We start from the raw sequence: 15,801 nt of genomic DNA, 5'->3' as shown, positions 1-15,801 counted from the left end.
ATTTTGTGTTTACTTGTGTTATCTTTGACTAATGTTTAAATGTGTTTGATGATCTGAAACATTTAAGTGCGGAAAACATGCAAAAAAGTAAGAAATCAGGAAGGGGGCAAACACTTTTTCACACCACTGTATATGTATATATATATATATATATATATATATATATATATATATATACACACACTTCTCGCAAAACATGATATTGGTGTGTGGCTTTGAAGAAAGCATAGGTAAATTTCATTATCTGTTGAGTTTTAAACAGAAAAGCTTTAGCAAAAAATGCATGTGTTTGGGCAGTACTGAGCACACGACTGGACAAATGAGGCTTGAATTATACTGCACGGGTTGTGTGAGTTTGTAAATTGATGTTTTGATATAGTTTTGCTGATGTTAAAGTGGTCCCCATATCAATAAATAATCTGTGTTTGCCGTTTTCCATGATGGCATGAAAGAAAAGAAAAGTTTTCTTTAAATTCAAGGTAACAGGTCATGACTAACTGATATACAAATGGTCATTTCTTCAAAGCCTTACTGTTGTTACACAGACACGGACACAGGCAGTACCACACATATACTAGGGCTGCCACGATTAGTCGACTAATCGATGACTAATCGACTATTGAAATAATCGGTGACTATTTTAGTAGTCGACTAATCGGTTTGAGTCATTTTTCATAGAAAAGTACTATAAAAGTACCCCAAAATACTCTTACTGCAGCTTCTTAAGTTCAGATATTGGCAGCTTTACACACTCTCCTGTGACAGTGAACTAACACCCTTTGGCGTGAGTATGAAACAAAACATTAGATGATGTAATTTGGGGGTTTGGGCTAGACAGACCAACATTTTTCAACATTTTAACACATTTTTCGATGAAATGATTAGTCGACTAATCGAAGAAATAATCGACAGATTAGTCGACAATGAAAATAATCGTTAGTGGCAGCCCTAACATATACACACCACACTCTCTACCAATCACCGCTCTGGACATTCATGGACATGTGGGAGGAAAATCAGAAATGAGGTGAGAAAAAGGAAATTGGATTGCTGCATTTTGGATTGTATTTAAATACATGATTAAATGTGTGCCACGATAAAAAAAAAAACACAAAAATAAATGAACAGAAAAATAAAATGAGCAAGTGAAGGATATAAATATTAAAGATTGGAAGTTAGAGGAAAAGTAGAGCTTTATGTCTTTTTAAACTCTATTCTAATCTTTTAACTAACAATATTATTCACTGATAAATTCTGCTGTATTACTGACTTGTCTGATAAACTGTTACTCCACAGTTTCACATCAATTTAAGAGCAGGGCTGCACAATATGCAAACATCTCATCATCTCATTGTGATATGGCTTTAAACTCCACTCTGTGAGCAGCGTCGCAGCAGCCCGAACAGAACCAGAAGCTTAAAACTGGACTGCAGCAGCATGTTTGGTCAACAGAACACAAGCTAACTATGTGTAGCATTCAGTCATCTGATAATGGATATATTTTGACCCAGGGCAATGTAGGGAAACTATTAAATAAGCAAAAGACAGACTGATGTAAACCCATAATTGTTACAGTGTGTTACAATAAGGAAGTCATCTATCAACTTTTGTCAGCCACGCATTCCTTAACGGTCAATGAGGAGCTGTTTGAAACATTGGACCAAGCCAAATGTTATAACAGAGAACACAAGAACCCCACTCTGACCCAGTGGTCTAAACTGGTTTCTTTCAAACTTGTCGTCTTCCTTCCTCTTCTTGTTCTCCCATCATTACAGTAGTAGACAGGATGGCACAATCTGTGTTGTGTTTCCCTCACGTCCTATGTATTCATTTCCCCCTCTTCTTTTTTCTTTTGCCCTTTTCTGCTGCTCTCCCTCCGTCTTATCTGCCTCTCCTCCTGCTCTCTCCATCGTTCTCCGCTCGGCTGCAGCCAGTCTACAACGAGCTGCACACTCCGTTTCATCATCTCTATTTCACTTCCCCATTAAAGGACTGACCTCACACAAAACTACTATTTAAGGGAAAAAAATACACACGCTGGGGGGTGGAGTGGGGTTGCCGGGTGTGTGCGCACGTACACATACACGCACAAGGATCTCCCTACGAGCGCAGCAATACAGGAAATGATCCACCCCACCCCAGGGCTGGCAGATAATTTCACTGTGTCATGAAGCCAGTCCCTGTGTGCAAGTCATTTCCTCTGAGGCAGCATTCTCTGCTACTGCTGCTCTGCATTCGTCTCAATCAATCAATCAATCAATTTTATTTATAAAGCCCAATATCACAAATCACAATTTGCCTCACAGGGCTTTACAGCATACGACATCCCTCTGTCCTTATGACCCTCGCAGCGGATAAGGAAAAACTCCCCAAAAAAACCCCTTTAACGGGGAAAAAAAACGGTAGAAACCTCAGGGAGAGCAACTGAGGAGGGATCCCTCTTCCAGGACGGACAGACGTGCAATAGATGTCGTACAGAACAGATCAGCATAATAAATTAACAGTAATCCGCATGACACAATGAGAGAGAGAGTCTGCAGCCAAAAATTTTATTCACACATGCACGGCAGCTGAAGGTATGACCATGTATACAATGCATCCAAGACATTACCTGTCGTATGTGTTTAGACACACATTTTACTTGCCAAAACATCTGCAACAGCCTCAGCTGAAATCAGCATCCAATCATTTCTTGTAACTCGTTAACTGATTCGGGGCGTAGGCCCTGCAGGTTCACAATGCCTATGCGTGTCACTGCGGTCAGCTGTAGTCGCTACATTACTGAAACACTGTGGTTGCGTCAAGCTACAGGAGAGAGGAAACAAATAGCTGCAATAACCACAGGTGATTTACCGTTTCCAGTTTTCTACATGTTATTATTTATTCACTTTGTCCCTTTTTCTAGAGTGTGTGCTTTTATGGCGTGATGTTAAAGTCTGTTAAACATGTTGCCATATATTATATCTTGACTGGCTGTTGCACAGTATCTAAAAAGCAGGAGGGAAACCAGTCACTGAGCATCAGGCAGCAATTACATAGCTCAGATATGAAAGATATCATTTTCATAATGCTACAGGCCTCAGATAAATCATGCATTTAGTTTCCAATGTTTAATTTTAACAGTTAACCTTGAACGTTCATGTAGATCTGTGCTTTTATGACAAACGAACGCTTGTGTATTTATTAAGTAATTGATTTACTGCTGTTATCATTTGGTTTCCTAGCATTTTGTGATCCCATCCAAACCACGGGCTGAAATCCATTAGATGCTGGTGAAAATCAAGTATGCTTAGTTTGGCAAATAAAATTTCTAAAAATGAATGTTATCGTAATTATCTGCTTGGCCGAGTTGATTTCTCAGAGGCAAATAAGCAAACCATGAAACCACCACATGGGCCAGGCGTCTTAAAGTGAACGAACAGGGCCGCTGCCTTCTTTCAGTAGTAAAACGTACCGTTTGGTCCCTCGGCTCTGTGATCACAGGCAGAAAGTTTGATCATTCACAGAGGCAGGACAGCCTGACACAGTTGGGACGGTTCACATGTGGAGCTTATGCACCTTTCTATCCGAGGCCGTGAATGGAAACAAAGCACTTTCAGAGCAAAAACAGATCAAGTGTCACTAAATAGTTCAGAAGACTTAAGCGTTTTGTGAGGAAAAGGTCACTGCTCATCACAATAATTCATTAATAATTAATCATGTACACACTGTTCTGTAACACTGCTAAGGTCGGAGGTGCTGCACTCCAAAAACAACAACAAAGCAGCATGGCATGTGGAGGAAGTTGGTGCTCTGTACCACAGTGTTCAAAGCAGAAAGACTCTAAGGCAGAGGGGATTCAGTTACACAGATTTCCAACTTTGGACATGAAAAAGACGACAAACGTTGTCCGTCGACAGTCGCCACGAGGAATACAAAGTAAACACTCTGTTGCAACGCTTGGACTCGCTACAGGCATGTAGCAAACATTCCCTATCTATAAACCGGACCTCTTGGTGACATATAATTCCTCACTCTGTCATTTCTACATCTCCCCATTAAACAAAATGAATCAAGTGTGGAGGAAGGATAAATAAATAAATACATGTTGCCCTGGTGATGGCAAATGAAGACGTGGAATTATGTTAGTGGATCTTTATGAGGAAAAAAAAGCTTTTCCTGTTGGCATACTGCACAAGAAGAAGGCAGAGAGACGTCAGCGAGGCCTGTTTGTGGCTTCTGATGTCATATTTTGCTTTTAAAAATGAGTGGCATTCCCCTTTAAAATGGTTTATTTCAGTGCTTTAGCAGATATTTTGAAACATCCTGATTCGCAGAGACCCTGCAGGTCATACATAATAAGCCGTTTAGTGAGTTGGAGTACCACAAGAGAAATGGCTGCACGCAGCTCTTCCAATTTGCCTCCATTAGCGTTACTGTAAAAAATGCCAACAAGACTCTGGAGGACATTTCTCGGCTACTCAGCTGAAGCAGCTATTTATAAATATTAAATAACTGACAAGTGTCTGGGGAAGTGTAAAGCTGGATCAACAATTTAAACTTTAATGCATCTGACTGATCTGGACCTGTTCCAGACACACATAGATCCTCCTGTCCTCGTCCGCAGTAATGCTGGCTTCACTTACATCTGGGGGAAAGGGTTTTTTTTGGAACAACACATCTAAATAATTACAAGCAATGATGTCAGCTCCTATACCCGAGCTTGATATACAGGACACTTCCCTATACAACTTACAGTGACAGGCTTACAGTAATGTCTTCCTGGGCTGAAAGGAGTATTATCCATCCAGTTAGTCTTATCAGTAGGAGTTGTTATGTATCTATTAGATAGCACTTGAGCATTTTATCTCTGCTATACTGTAATCCAGCCAATGGGTTATTGCTGGTTGCCTAGCAACTCCTGCAAAATACAAAGAGTCAAGACAAGTTGAAGCTGCAGAGAAGCAGCAGGCGGGAGTTTTATAAGCACACTATTTCAGCACTTTCTATTCTTTTCTATTTTATTTACCCAACCTGCTGTTGACATTATGGAGCTGTCGCTCTCCCTTCGCCTGCTCCCCCTCTTTACCACCCTATAAAAAGCCACGTGGATCCACCAGTCAGGAATGTGATGATGTTAACCTGAAAGGAGCTAAACACAAAGAGGAATAACTCAACTATTCAAAGCCTCCCACTTCACAAACTGTCCCTGCTCAATTTACAGTTATTCCCCCCACCCCAAAAAAACCCTCTTCCTCCCCACATACCCATCTCATCACTCGGCATGTGGAACAGAAAACAAGCAGCACTGCTGCGGCTTTAAAAGGATTGAGCAGAAAGTTAATGTTTTGATTGAATTCCAGCCGTTTTAAAAATAGTTGTGGGGATAAACGGTGGGCTGGGCAGAGTGAGGGGACCGTGCCAGGCAGGGCCCGTAAACTCTCCAAGAAAGACACAACGGCAAGAATCCTGCAGAGGCTCACAAATAGCACAGCTAATGTCTCCACAGGGAATAACAAGAGTATGTCTTACTCTTGCATTTGACAGATTTCTGTCCCATGCTCCTGTGCCCTGTGCAGTTTTGGCACCCGTGCGTTATTATAAAGCATACTGAGGAATGTGCCAGGAAAAATACATAGCAAAGAGAGAACTGCATGTACATAACGTCCTGCTGTGTGTTAATCTTAAACTCTGCTATCTAAATGCTCTTAATGTTCCACTTACAAAAAAGGAGGCATGATAAATAAGGAGAGGGGGTTTGTTTCCAAATGCAAACCAACTATATTGTTATCTAATGTTCTCTTAAATCAGGCAACCTAGGATTTCTGTGGTATATCAGGTGCAACTAACAATTTCATTGTCGACTAATTCAGTGGTTCCCAAGAAGATTAAAGAGATAACAAAGACAAACAAGTATTTTTCTCACAAAATACTGGATACTTTTACCCCATTCAGCATCTGAAAGGTCCTTCTTAGGCAACAATTTGAAAAGGAAAAATAAGGCTTCTCTCTTTACTCTTGAAGTGCTCATAACTCGTCGTGTCAATAGCCTGTGATGAAGGGTCACAGGTAGATCTTGTTTTAAGGGGCACCATAAGCCAAGAGGGTCAAGAGTTTATTTTCTCAATTAATCGTCAGTAAAAACAAAAACAAAAAACTGCCCATCACAAGTTCCAAGATCCCATGACGACATCTTAAAATATCTTCTTTTGTCTGACCAACAGTCCAAACCCAAAGAACATCTGTTTACTATAGACCAAATCACAGTGTTTGTTTACAATTACTTCCGGGGTAGAAAGGCCCTGTGTCCATTACATAAAATGGCGCTGAGTACACTCTTCCTCATTTGGTTAGTTTTTAGCCACCTAAAAAAGACCCACCTTAAAAAAAAAATCAATACCAATTTAAGTTTCTGTCATATTCAGATTTTTTTCACCGCTTTACCTTGCTGTCAGACAGTCCTTTACAGCGGGGAACTGAAGCCATTATCTCAAAGCTACCAGACTCCACTGGCAAAAACAGTGATTTTAGAACACATGGTCGCCCTCGTCACCAGCAGTAGATTGCTTATCTTCTGTGCCAGTAGATTTGGTGTTATCACAGACGCAAGCAAAGCAACACAGTACAGAAAATAAGCACAGCAAAAAATGTCAGAGAGGTTGGACCACCATTTTTAACTATATATCTTTAAATGGCCGGAAATGACATATCTCTGCAACTGACATCGATTGCCAGTTGTCTACCTGGAAGTGGTACAGCAATGTCTAAGAGTAAAGAGAATAAAAAAACAGACATATTCGCTTTTAACAAGCTGTAACCAGTGAATTTGTGCTTAAAATACTTCGCTTCCATATTTGTTTATTTTTAAAAAAGCTGTTTTTGTCACACAGCTCTTTATCTAAGGCAGTAAGTGACCTCAGTTTCCCTGCCACTGAACAGATATAGTGGACCAATTTGCAATAAAAAGCCACTAACATTAGAACAGCGTCATTAGGCTGGGTTTCAATTGAGGGTTTCAGTTTCAACACTCTGGCATGAACATGCTTTAATTCGTACATAAATATTTTTAGTATCAGCACACAAACTATTTGAATTATAACTGCCACCTCCAACGCTAAAACACCACTGGACTAAAGCCCTACCACACACACATTCAAACCCTCTTGTCTGGGTTTCTTAAAGGAAGTAAAAGCTGCATGAATGCACTGGCAGTCCGTAGTCCTTTGCTAATGTGTTGTATTTTTCTATCGTTGCTGCTGGTTGCACACAATGCAGCTTGTGTGTTGCTAAGATCAAGTGAATAACGTGTTTGCTTGTGAAAATGAATGCAAATGTGTGGTCATGAGTAACCAAGCCTGTGCATATGCAAGCGTGTGCGTGAGAGAAAGTGCGTGTACGTGTGTGGGAGGTTGTGTTTCTACAGCACGTTGTGATGGAATGATAACGCTGTGGCCAGATGGATGGGTTATGTATTGTGCGTGGGAGACTCCTGTTCTCTTCTCCTCTCTGGTCACTCACACCCTCATTTAAAACTAAAAATACATTGAGACTCAGGTATCAAACTCTTTAACATTCACACAACAGGGTGAAGATTTCGCACAAGCCGACAACAGAATTCAACAACATTTGTGCACTCAGCCACTGTCAACCGCATGCGTGCTTTGCATAACTTGGTTCACTTGTCACTTTGATCAGTGTGGAAAGTGAAAGTTCTTTAAAAGTCAAAATCTTCCATGAGAGCTGTGATATCCAGAAACTATGCACTAAGATTAGAGCCCGGGTGCTGTTTGATTTATTTGTATTCGCAAGATGCATCGCTTCTGGATGCACCGTTGTATGCACAGCCAAATTATCTCTGCCACGGTCTTTATGTCTAGACAAGAAGATCCACCAGATTAAGACAAATCTTAGGGTGTATACATTTCCTTTCACATGAGAACCATACAGCTGTAAACACATCAAGACATCCCATTCCAGCTTTGCTTCAAGTCCAAATGTCAGATTATGGGAATGAATGAGATTTGCAGCAGTTCATCTAAAGGTTTATCATAAAAGCAGATGGGGAACTATGTTGTAGCATAGTCATAGTTATACTCATACTCTGAGTTGAAGCAATATGTTATTTTTCTCTGGACACACAGCATAACCATTCATATCTGGGGATTAAGCTCTTCCTCATTTTTTGAATTCTTCCTCACATCCCTTTAAGGTGGATCTTGGACCTGATCATGTCTTGTTCTATTTGTCCACGGTATTATATAATGTGTTGTTAAGTATGTGTATATTTATCTATGTGCCTCTCTGCATGTATGCTGGACTTTGAGTTTTGCTCACTTTGTGATAAATACTTTACAGCAGGCTGGGGAAACCCTTTTGCCTTTTAAAGCAAAATAATAAGACTCAACACTTATCAGTCACTGTAATTTTTTGTTACAAACACATTACTTTTAAAGTAATTTTGACATAATGTACCTGCCAATAAGAAATTAGTCTTAGGCAAACAGCTGTCTGATGTTTCACAGCAGCTGGGAGATCAACAACTCTCCACAAAAAAACAGACAAAAACAACAAAACAAGGAATACAGTGATGTTGAGAAACAAATTTAGGGTCCCAAATCCAAAATAAGTGACATCTACACAAATACAAATGTATAAACACCAAAATGTAACACACTACAGATCTGTTACTAACTTTGTATGTTGTCTGTTTCGTCTCTACAAAAGCCAAAGTGTAAAAGGACATGTTGTGGTTTTATGGGGGATGATGCACCAGACTATTTCTTGGCCAAGCGCAATAACTTCCTGAAGTCTTACAAGGAAACTATAAAAGAAGGAAGAGTCATTACGTCAATGTGTGTCCAATGAATAGACATTGGTGCCAAGGGTGAAATTCCTTTTGACAAGAGGTAGCACTGTACATGTATTTAATTATCAATAAATGATAAATAAAAAACTGTTGATGATATTTAATAATAATAATCAGGAATGTTAGCCAGCTCTCTCGATAATGTTTCCTATTATCGTCAGGGGGTGGTGCTAACTGACAAATGTATATGCCTCTATAAATCTGGATGTTTACTGGTGCTTTCCTACTTTGTTCATCAGTGAACTAAGATGGCATCTGCACTTTTTTTTGCAAGCCTGACTAGCTAATAACATAGGCAAGATGATTCGTATGAATGTAAATCACCGAGGCAAAAGTACAAGGCATTATAACATATGGTGAAGTCGTAGTTTGGCTTCAGGATATTTGCCTGATTCTGATGGGCCATATCATTGAGTCCAGCCTGTTCTAATTTGAGCCATTAATAAATTGATCTGGTTATAATTGCAGTCTGGTCAGGGATAATTGATCACACCTGCCTTGTTTGGTCACGTATCACAATGTAGCTATCTTGAACCAAATGGGCTTGAGTTGAGCTTTATGCAGCTGCTGGACAGAGCTATGATCTGGTTGAAGACCAAAAGCAAGGAAATGAACATGCACATTCCGGTAAAATACATCAGTCAACTTCCAGTTATTTGGTGTGTTTGTTTTGTGCGGAAGAATTTTTCAGTCAAAGGTGAAATAGCACAGATATGACCGGTTATAGTGGGACTTGTCGTGTCTGCCCCATTAACATCAACAGAAGTGGCACGAATGCAAAATTTGAATGTCCCCTCCTTCTTTTAGTTTTCTTGAAGTCCTGTCGTCAGAGTGAGGTTGCCAGGCAACCAGTAGAGACTCCAGGAAGTCATATGGCCGAATAACATTCACACATAACCCTTCATGAAACAATTCTGTCTTGTGTATAGATTAAACAAACAATACATAATGAGATAATTAGTGAGCTTTAGAGGTGCTGGTAGGTGGATTTTGTTTCCTTCAGTCAGAGCCAGGCTAGGGGTTTCCCCCCGTTTCCAGTCTTTGCGCTAAGCTAAGCTGTAGCTACAGATTAAACGTACAGACATGAGAGTGGTATCATGCCTCTCATCTAACTCTTTGGCGAGAAAGCGAGTAAGCACATTCCTAAAATGTCAAACTATTCCTTTGAGACCACAAATCTTAAAATTACTTTGTATGGGAAGACAATAAATAAGTGAAATAGAAGTACTAATAGTTTAAGCTAAAGCCCTGGCACAAAGCAAATCATAGATGTTTAGAAAAACATCTGGTGGGCCATCTATGGCTTCAAAAAACAGGGAAAACCCGATAATGTTACTTTGTTCTGACCACTAAAGAAGACCAGATGATACATAGCTGAAGTGAAGTGTGACATTTCAAGACCACTGAGGGCTTGCACACCCGGAAGACGCTGGGTCTTCTTCACTGGAGTGGAGCAAAAACCAAAAAAAGACTGCGGAGAGGCCCGGCCGTCTCACCAGAGGAGGTGTGGAGCAGAGAGACTGGCTTGTTTTGCAGAAAAAAAAAATTGGCCGGGGCCACCGTCCCCAGTGCCTTATAAGGAAGTGTTTCTATCCAGCTAGCACATTGAAGCCTGGACTACTGCTGCTGCTGCTGCTTGCCTGAGAGCAACCCAACTGCACTCCAGAGACAGAGCGGACACTCAGGTTGACTATCAGGGTAAAGACAGAGAAAAAGACACACAGGGGTTTCCCCACCTCCCTGGAGAGCGCCACAATCAAGGAAGAAACTCCAGTGTGGGCAGAGAAATGATAGGAGAAATGGAAAAGGACAGACGTTAAGAAAAAGGGAGACAGGAGATGCTGGATGAGAAGAGTGATAGGTGGGAAATAAGTCGGAGAAATGAACAAACTGAGAATATATTGATGGAAATGGATGGAAGGAACAAAATTTGATTAAAAAAAAACCTGCATTATGTTATTAAACGTTATGGTCACCTAATGCTGAGTAACACCCAGGGACTGCCCCAGGAGATGATCTGGAAGACATCAGACAAACTCTTAGCAATGCATATCTCATATCGTTCACTCTTAAGTGCTGTGTACTAAGTTATCTGGTGGTACCAGGTCTGCAGCTGTATCAAAGGGCTTTGGACTGGAGCTACAGTTAAAATACCTGCAGTGTGTTTAACAAGCCTGACGGGAGGGGCTGAGCTGCAGGCTGAGAGAGAAGCAGAGCCAGAGAAAAAGAGATAAGGCTGAAAAGTGAAAGGGGAAAGTGCAGTCATTCGCAGGGACTTTGAGTCCCATATATAGCTGCCAACTATTTACTCAATGAGGTCATTTCCTTTAGGACGGCAGAAAGGCAACTTATGCGACTTGCAATCAAGTGTCCATATTTTTTCTTTATCTCAAGAAATGCCCTTTCTTTTGCTTGTCCTCAACAATCACTCCCTGTACCTGGAGCTGCTGAGTTAACTCCAGCACTTTAGTCAGCAGTGGTGTGCTGCCAAATAACGATCACTACAGTTTGCACAAAGGGGAAGGTTGCTTAGACTTGAGGTTACATTTGATCGAATGCTGATAGGGGCAATATAGTGATTTTACCGTTTGGATGGCACCATTAAAGCACCATTTATGTGATTTTTGCTATTCTTTTTTTGGAAGCAAGTGTGACTTTAGTGTTCAAAATTGTTTACAAAAGAATCTCTGCTGCCTAAATATAATGTCAGAGTACAATACTGTATATCCCAGTTTATAATGGGTCAGATTTCTTTACAGGAAGGTCACAGAGTTTACTTGACAGATGCTGCAGATTCCTCACTGTCAGCTTTCCGTATCCTCAGGGTACTGAGCCCACGGCTCCCTGGCAAGCCCTTAATACGTCTAACTTTAAGTCAACTGAGAAGTAAAAACCTGATGTTAATTGCTGAGATTCTTTCACAAAGCTGTTATTTGGGGGGCTATATAATAGTCAACAAAGCAGCTTCTTCTGATTTTTTTTTTCCATTTGCTGTTGCTATGCCACAATAGCAGGGGGATGTGTGATTCACTGTTTACTGAATATGAGCCTGTGAGCAATTATCAAGGCACTTTAAGTATGCATGTTTTATTCCACCTGCAAAAAAGGACATTTCTGAGCGTTTAGTGTTTGTGTGTGCGTGACTGTGTGTTTGAATCCCACCGTGAGCAGCAAAACTTCTTGATCCCTGCGACAGCTCCGAGGCTGCTAAAAATGGAAAACTGCAGCCTGCTCTCTCCTACGCATGCTTCCCACTCAACTTTTGTCTCAAACACTCAACACCTCTATCTCTCCGGCTCGCGTGCAGGAAGTAAACACCACCAGTGTTCGAGCAAGTATTCTGCTAAATGTTTTAAGGGAAGAGGGAGCAGGCCAGGAGTGTCTCAAGTAGTGTGAGGGAGAGCAGGGGAGGGTACGTACAGCAGGCCCCAAGTTGGATGGGGCCCATTAAAAGGGGTGAGGTGATGCTTTTTAAGATAGACCCAACAGTGTGTTTGCCCTCTGTCAGGTCGAGTTAGGGTTCCAAAAATTTAAAAACACCACCACCAAACTTTACAGCAACAGTGGGTACTTTGGTGACACAGCGCTGACTCTGAATCACAGTTGGAGGTGAGGATTTGAAAACGATGTCCTCCTATCCATACATTATACAGCGGGTGACACTGGACACGACCAAACGTTAGCGACTCCAGATTTCTCTGGTCCGAGCAATCAAAGCGCTTTCACTCAGGCTCAGATATCTAAGTTCCTGTGGACCACAACCAAAACCAGAATTTATTTGGGTCTTTTCCTTTCCTATTTCAGCCCAATGGCATGCTATACACTGGTATAATGAGAGTATTTTTCCACTGCCTTAGGCAACTTGAGGTCATCACAAAACTGGCCAAAAGCATCTCTCAAGGGGTACACCCTTTATACTTCTTCGGCAGACCCAGTTCAGAGAATTACAATTGGAGTCTTATCTCCACTGCAAAGTTTCCTTTGCCAAATAATAAACTTTTAGTCTCCAACAGAAAGCTCCATCTTCTGCTGTTTGCAAAAGGGGACAATAATTTCCCTTCATCTCTGTATCATGACATGATCAGATTGTATCAGTACAGGAAATTTCAACTACTGATACTCTATTTTGACTTTGTATAATGCTCAACATTCATTAACAGAACTGGTGTATTAATAAGCTGATAATCAGACTATATCAGACAAGGGCTGCAACTGACAATTACTGTTGATTATTTTTTTAAATTAATTGATAAGTTGTTTGTTCTATAAAATGTCCAAAGATGATGAAAAATGTATTCAGTGTTTCCCAGAGCCCAAGATGATGTCCTATAATGTCTTATTTTGTCCAATACCCAAAGATCATTTCTGTTAATGTCATAGAGAAGTACAGAAACTAGTAAATATTCACATTTAAGAAGCTGCAATCAGAGAATTTTGACTTTTTTTCCCTTAAAAATTACTCATATTAGTTGGTGATTAATTTAATTGGCGAGAAAATGTTTTAAATTCTGTTGGATAAACAAAGGTGACTCAGTCTTGCAAGTGTAAACACAGGGACACCAGAGTTTGTTGCTTCACAACAGAAAAATCTATGATAAATCTCACAACTTCTAACTACGTCAACTCAGACGAAACAGTGATGGAAATGCACCAGCTCACTTCCCAGAAATCTATGTGGGAAGCAAGACAGAAACATATTAAAGTGGAATTGGTATGATTCACGTGCTGTATGCAAATGGCAATCAGTCTGCACTTCATTTAGAGATTATAGAGAGTATAGGGACAATTCACTGAGCTGACAGTTCAGGGCATGCAATGGCAGGGTTTAGTTTGACATATGTGTATGTATATTAAAAGGAATTTTGATTCACCATGTTTACATCTAATTGCTTGATCATGCCAAAGATAGCAAGTCCTACAGTGTTGCTTTTTTAGGATGATTACACAGTTCATATTTAGCTGGGAATGAAGCACAAGATGAATCATACTGGTTTCAAGGAGACCCTCTTATCTGAAACTGGTAAACAACATACCTTTTTAGTACAGGAAGACCAGAATAGGTGTGTGGATCTGGTGGGTTGTGGGACAACCCTGGTCTGGTGGGCCCAACTGTTGCCCAAGAGGGACTTTTGGCCGGAAATATTAGTCTCCATAAACACACCAAGTGGGACATTCTCCATGAGTTAATCCTAATCTGTAGACACGCTTCACAGAGCCCCAAACTGCACTGTCTGCACTCAGTCTTAACTATTAATCAGGCCTACAGTATGTCCACCATGAGGCTCTTGTTTTCACAGCTTTTTCTAAAATAAAAGGGTATTATGGAAAGGTATCTGATTTCAGGAGAGAATGGAAACAATGCAGACTATAAGTGGTGGAGATGAGAGGATATAATAGCACCACAGATTGCCTAATGTAAAAACAATGCTAACAGTAGCAGGATACAATTTGGGAATGACAGATATATATGTGTGTTAACAGCATGAAGTGTGTGCATACGTGTCTAGTGTTGCAGCGAATAGACAACATGGCATCATTAATCATCTACGAGGTGTATCCCACTTGACTTACCAGCAAACTTTCCAGGTTTATGGGGGATCTGGGCTCTCTGATCATGTCCTCCAGCTTCTTCAGCCGGCTTTCCATCCTCCTCTCCGCGCCGTTAGACATGGCTGCAGCGTCGGTGGGTTAAAAGTTGAGCAAAAAAAATATGAGGAGCTTTTCCCCAAAACTGTTTGAGTTTACATGTGAAACCTCTTTGTTCCTGGCTAATGGCCGTGGGCCTAGCGGAGCAGCCTTGGGCTCTCAGCCCACCCAAATCGCTTCCAACAGGAATAGTGTGCACAATGAAGAGAAAATATCCCCAAAGCAGAGACACCCAAAACTTGCCCAGTGGAGCGGGCCCTCAGTTAGCTAGCTGTTTGGCGTCCGGCTAATAAAGATAACGTCACACTTAAATCATCACCTCCCGTTAAGTGAAAGATGCATTTTTCCAACTCGGCGATAAAGTTTGAATGTGGAGATACCAGCAACAGGCAGCAGGGCGTTTTCTTTGCCCCCCTCTCCTCCCCTTCCCTTTTGCTTTTTGGCCGCTTGGAAATGCTTTGGAGTCGCTCTTCAGACAAAACTCCGCTTCGTCTCACCCCATTCAGTGATGTTTGAAGCCCGTTAGTGTCGGAGTTTATCCTCGGTGCTGCCACAAGTCATCTGAAGGGGCGATAATGTCTGTTCTCCCGCGCTGAATTTTTAATAAGCACACACTCTCTTCCTGGATTTCTTCTCGCATTTTCGCCTGTGTCCTCCTCGTCTTGTCCTCGTCATTGGCTTTATTCGCAGAAATAAGTAGTTTTACTCGGAGAGAAAAGTCCTCCAGCGGCTGAATTTTCCACCGCACACTGACATCCACACACCGACACACACTTACTGTGGAGTCTCTCCTCCCCCTGACATCAACACAGCGAGGACTCCGTTACCCATAAGCCACCTGTCCCGTCCCCATGCACCTCTACCTCTCTGTATGTGTCTGTCCTGGACTTGTTTACACATTCAAGCTATTTTTAAACAAATAATTAGCTAGCACACATTATAGTATCTTAAATAGAGCTTGATATATTCAAACAGACTTATCAAATTGGATCCTATAAGTACATTTTCCAAAATAGAGTTAATTTCAGTATATGAGTGTGCCCTTGGGATTTGGAGGAAAGACCCCAGTTTTTCCAGGCCTAAGATCAACCTGTCCACCATTGCTATATTTCCATGAGGCATGGTGCACTTTACTTTTAAACTCTTTGGTTCTGCTCATTCATGTATTTATTTTTCTTAAACTCTAACTTTAATTCTAGTTTTATTATTGTTTTGCGTGAAGGAAGACTGGCAATAAAGAATTTCATTGTAGTGTGTAAATCACTGAGAGTTTTTTTAAACTGGTCATATGACAAGATAAGATAAGAGAT

The 15,801-nt window shown here is 40.9% G+C and overlaps 1 protein-coding gene across 2 annotated transcripts in view; it reads right to left on the bottom strand.

The window, feature by feature from the left end:
- Positions 1-15,275, bottom strand: part of rock2a (rho-associated, coiled-coil containing protein kinase 2a) — a 43,180-nt gene extending 27,905 nt beyond the window's left edge. For both annotated transcript variants that reach the window (XM_050061272.1, XM_050061273.1), the window contains exon 1: positions 14,417-15,275. In XM_050061272.1, the coding sequence (XP_049917229.1) occupies positions 14,417-14,515 (99 nt within the window). In that variant the 5' untranslated portion in view covers positions 14,516-15,275. The remainder of the gene's footprint in view (positions 1-14,416) is intronic.
- Between the last annotated feature and the right edge of the window lie 526 nt (positions 15,276-15,801).

The sequence above is a fragment of the Epinephelus moara genome, chromosome 14 (assembly GCF_006386435.1).
Source record: "Epinephelus moara isolate mb chromosome 14, YSFRI_EMoa_1.0, whole genome shotgun sequence".
Classification (NCBI taxonomy): Eukaryota; Metazoa; Chordata; class Actinopteri; order Perciformes; family Serranidae; genus Epinephelus; species Epinephelus moara.
This window is presented reverse-complemented; position numbering and strand designations above follow the sequence as displayed.